Source organism: Nematolebias whitei, chromosome 12 (genome assembly GCF_014905685.2).
Source record: "Nematolebias whitei isolate Nwh7 chromosome 12, NemWhi1, whole genome shotgun sequence".
Classification (NCBI taxonomy): domain Eukaryota; kingdom Metazoa; phylum Chordata; class Actinopteri; order Cyprinodontiformes; family Rivulidae; genus Nematolebias; species Nematolebias whitei.
The window spans coordinates 14,496,319-14,501,737 of NC_056509.1; the positions used below are offsets into that span (position 1 = coordinate 14,496,319).

Below are 5,419 nucleotides of genomic sequence, written 5' to 3' on the forward strand. Positions count from 1 at the left end.
ACCTGAAATATTTCAGTTGGTGTGCAATGAATCTGAAATATATGAAAGTTTCATTTTCATCATTACATTATGGAAAATAATGACTTTTATCACAATATGCTAATTTTTTGAGAAGGACCTGTATACTGGTGATAGTCAAACTTTCCATATCGGTCGGGCTCTAACTAAAACTACTGAAAAATGAAACAGTTTGTTCTTATTAATAAAGTAAGCAGGAAAAATAATCACAAGAGTGAAACTACAGCTAAACAGACTTCAGTTTTCTGACTAACCTGACCTCACTACATCACATGTAGCTTCATCTATAGGAAGCGGTGTCTGAAAAGGGCAGGGAAAATCATAAAAGACTTCAGCCACCCAGCACACAGATTCTTCACCCTCCTGCCCTCTGGGAGGCGCTACAGGAGCCTCCGGACTAAAACCACCAGGTACCGGAACAGCTTCTTCCCCACAGCTGTCACACTCCTGAACTCTGCCTCCTGACATCTGAACAACAACAACGGTCTGTATTCTCATACACACAAAAACAACACATGGACTGTAACACCACCACCTGCACTTTCATCTGTTAGCCCACTACTGTACAAACTGTACACATAATCTACTATCTACTGTTCATAAGTACTCACATACTAATATATATATTTTTTTCTTTTATATAGCTGTTTATACCCCTTCATATTATAACCTGTTCATAGTCTGTACACTCACAACCTGTATATATTTATACCTATAGCATATTCAAAGCAACTTACTGTATATTGTACTATATATATCTACCAATTTATTTTTCTTGCTAAGCACTTCTGGATAGATGCAAACTGCATTTCGTTGCTTTGTACCTGTGACATGTGCAATGACAATAAAGTTGAATTATATTCTATTCTATTCTATTCTATTCTATTCTAACAGGCAGAACAGAAATCCAAAGATCAAACATTTACATGCCACATGCTTCAAATTCTCAATGTATTTGTGTGAGAAGGGATTCCCACAGGGGCAGTCTGGGCTCCAGCAGAGTCCAGTTCCTCACCTCTGCTCTGGTCTCCAGCAGCAGCCTAAAGCCCTCTGCTTTTAAACTGGCATCTCCTGTGTGAAGAATGTCACTCTGAGCCAGGAGGAGAGTGAGCTCTCCATTAGGAGCCTCAGTCACCAGCTGCAGCCTTCCCTCCTTCTCCTCCTCCTCCTCGTCGTCCTCATCTGGGGATTCTTCTTGACGGATGGTGAGGACTGTGGCACAGCTCCTGTCTTCTTCCTCCTCCTCCTCCTCGTCATCAGACTCCTGCCCCCGCTCCTCTCTGTCTGTGTCCCGATCTGTGAAGTTGGACTCGGCGCAGGCTGTGGAGTACCTGCATCACATGACAAACACCGTTCATCCACAAGCTAGGAGCGCTGAGCGCTCAATGTCTTTACCAAATAAAGATAAAACTTAGCTGGTAAAGATAAAACAATTAGAGCAACAAGCTAATATTAGCTAAATAAAAAGCTTAAGGCTAAAATTAACACACAAAAAAGCTAAAAACAAAAATTAGTACAAGTAGAAAACTTAAGCTTAAAAAAGTTTAAAACTAAAACCAGCACAATAGTAGCTGAAAGCTAAAATTAGACAACTGAAAAAAAAACCTTGCAAGACAAGAGTTAAAAGCTACAAAACAGAAGTTTTCTAAAGTTGTTTTATAAAATAGACAAGGCTTTTAAGGAAGTGCATTTCCATAAGAAAAAAAGTTAATTAGTTTAAGAAGTATAAAACTGATAAACACTAGAAGTTGGGATGCATGATATTGGATTTTTGGCCGATATCCGATATGCCAATATGTTAAAACTTATTTGGCCGATAACCAATACCAATATTTTTTTACTAGACCTACTTACAGAGACTACATAGCTTTCTCTGCTGTGGAATTAAAATACTACATTATTCTGCATAGTATTTGTCAGTTTGGCCTGCTACCAAATGAAGATGCCAAAAAGGGGCCAGAAAATGATGTAACACTTCAACTTGGATTATTGGAACTTGGGGCGGCTGTGGCTGAGTGGTTAGAGCAGTCGTCCTCCAATGTGAGAGTTGGGGGTTCGAATCCACCAGCAGTCAAATGTCGAAGTGTCCCTGGGCAAGACACTGAACCCCTCATAGCTTCCGATGTGTGTCCCATCAGTGTATAAATGTGATCTAAAGCACTGATTAGTCTCTTCAGAATGATTTGTTCAAATAGCTTTGTAGAGATCTAGTAGAGTGCTGTATGAATGGGTAAATGAGGCACAGATTGTAGTACAAAGTGCTTTGAGTATCTTGAAATAAGATAGAAAGGCACTATATAAGTACAGTCCATTTACCATTATCTTTAATGTCAAATTTATTCATGAAATAGGTAGGCGCACATGACGTCAAAGTTGTCCTGGTGCTGCAGGCATCCTTGTCAATGGGTTGTCATAATATATATATATATATATATATATATATATATATATATATATATAAACAGCACCTTTTATATCGGTGAGTCATTCTGATGGAATGACCAATGTCCGATATTTCACTTTATCACTAATATTGGCTGATATCGATACCGATAAGATTGTGTATCCCTAACTAGAAGTGATAAGATTGTGTATCCCTAACTAGAAGTTATAGCTGAAAGGGCTGAAAGTGTGCAGAAGTAGTTGCCATCCAAAAACACATGAAAAACTATGAACAGAAAAATTAAAGTGAGAGCTAACTTAGCATAATGTCTGTACAACAGACTGAAATACAGCAAAGTAATTAACCGTGGCAGCCATCTTGAGTTGGATTGACTCCAAAAGTTAGTCAGTTGTAGATGTTCATCTAATGATTGGTTTCATTAAAAACCATCCGGTGGTTGACAGTTGGGGTCAACATACAATAATTTTAAAGGGACAGTACAAACAATCCTTATTTCTCCTCTGGGAACCCTGCCTGGTATGAAATAACAGCGTTTCTATGTAAACCTTTTATTCGTGCCAATAATCCTCAGTCCCCTTCTCTTTTCTTTATACCTGCTGCCAATAGGTGCTATTTTCCGCAAACACAACATACCCTTTCATTTCTACGCCGATGACTGTCCAATTTATTTCTCCCTGAGGCACAGAGGCACATGCTCTATTCAACCTCTTCTTGACTGCCTGGCTGACATCCGGGACTGGATGGCTTTAAACTTCTTAAGTTTCAATGAGAAGAAGTCTAAAGTCATGTTGTTCCATTCCAATGGCATGTTCATGAACCACTGCATCGACCTTTCCTCTCTAGCTCCGTTAGAGAAACAAAGAATTACTAATCTGAGTGATAATGGGCTCATCCTTGAAACTTAACAGTCGTGTAAACATGATTGTTAAATCCTGTTTTTTTCAGCTGAAGCGGCTGTCTAAGCTGAGGCCCATACTGTCCAAAAAGGATCTTGAGATAGTGATCCATGCGTTCATAACATCAAGGCTCGATTACTGCAATGTACTTCTGTTTGGAATCAATCAGTCCTCCATTGCACGACTACAACTGGTCCAAAATGCTGCAGCCCGATTTTTAACTGGGTAAATGAGTTAAATACATACAGAGCACATTACACCAGTTTTGGCCTCCCTGCACTCAGAGTCAGAGATTCTTTATTGTCATTCGCACCATATGTGGCACATATGGCGGAGCGAAACTATATACACAGGGTCCCAGTTACATCCAACAATAAAATGTAAGAGAAAAACAATGATAACATCTAAGATGTGAACTAAGAAAAACACCAACTAAAATATAGCAAGCACTAATAGCATAACAACATGACGTCGAACAACAGCACGAACATAGGCACATTCTTTCAACACTTTTCCGGGGGATGTTGTCTGGGCCGGTTGTCTTGTGTGGATTAATCCTCCTGAAGGTACTCCTTAATTCGGCTGAGGTCACGCTGAGATGCTCTTCATGCGGTGGTGAGGTGAGTCTGGTGCTGGGTGGTCTGTTCGGGTCTTCGAAGCATGCATAGAACACTGGCTACCCATTCACCTTTGGATCCAGTTCATGTAGGTTTTAAAATCACTGAACAGTTCTGCCCCATCCTATCTCACTGATCTTCTACAGCCATATGTCCCACCGCACTCTCTGAGGTCAGCAGACCAGATGCTCCTTTCAGTTCCAGAAACCCGTTGTAAGCTCAGAGGTGGCAGGGCTTTCTCTGTTGCAGGTCCAAGACTGTGGAATGAGTTGCCACTGCGTGTTAGACAGGCTCCCACACTCACAGTTTTTAAGTCTCGCCTGAAAACCCACTTTTATTCCCTTGCCTTTGACACGGTGTGATTTGTTTCGATCCTGTCTGTAGTCTACAGTGTTGGCCATTCAGTTATTATCTGCTGCTTTTTATATCTATATTTTTATTTTATGTTTTCCTGCCCGCTGTGCTTGTTTGTTTCTATTGTACAGCACTTTGGTTGGTCTTGTTGCTCTTTTAAGTGCTCTATAAATAAATTGGCATGGTATGGTATAAACACTTGAAAAAACACTATAATGTTTCCAGAGGTTGTTCTCATGTAAACAGGACCTAAACCTGGTCCAGTTTTACCATCTGATTACAGCAGAGACATGGAGCTCCATCCAACAGAGCCAACGAGGCTCCAAGCCCCAACATCTGACCCAGAGGGAGGTGTTCTGGTGACCTACCCTCCTTCAGTGGTGTTGTCCCAGCTGCTGGTCAAGCCCTGGCTGGCAGTGAAGTAAATGGAGCTGGAGCTTGCAGAGTCTGTGCGCTCTCTGTGGACAACATGGTGCCTGCGGCGGATGGGCCGGCTGTCCTCTACACCCTTCCTGAATGTGGAACAAAACCACCATCAGTCAAACAACACAAACTTATGTAAGAAAATGTTGGATTTCATGTTTTATCTTTTATTATTTTTAATCAAGCTTGAAATTTCATGTTATAAAATGTGTGTATGTGTCATTTTTTTAAAGGGTTTTCACTACCTTACAATCATTTAAATGTTAATCAATTACTTTGCTTAAATATAATCTTACATTAGCTAGAGACAATCTTATAAATTCACAATCTTATAAATTCACATTTTGATATAATTAAAAGCGACTCATAGCAGGTAAGATACTGATTAGACTCCAGGGAAGTGTCCCTGAGTATGGACTCACACACACACGCTCTCACACACACACACTGACTGATTAACATATATAGAGAACTAGAACACATTTCTTTAATTTAGACTTAAGATAGTTTGACTAAGTAAAATTAGTATCATAATAACAATTAGCAGGTAACCATACAACCATTATTTGATGAGGGGCCAGTTTAGAGGAATACAGGCTTAATCTTCATAGTAAAATACCAGAGAGTCTTTGTTAGAGGGGGGCAGGGTGACTTCAGCTAACTGAAACACGAGTATAAGCCAGAGAGATCAATCAAAACCACACAGA

The 5,419-nt window shown here is 40.0% G+C and overlaps 1 protein-coding gene across 1 annotated transcript; it reads right to left on the minus strand.

The window, feature by feature from the left end:
• Window positions 1-964: 964 nt before the first annotated feature.
• Window positions 965-4,801, minus strand: LOC119418759 (regulator of microtubule dynamics protein 3; the record flags this gene model as incomplete). Its single annotated transcript, XM_037686094.1, is given in 2 exon segments — window positions 965-1,349; window positions 4,658-4,801. Coding segments are annotated over 2 exon segments (529 nt in total), but the record flags the coding sequence as incomplete, so codon positions are not given.
• Window positions 4,802-5,419: the final 618 nt, after the last annotated feature.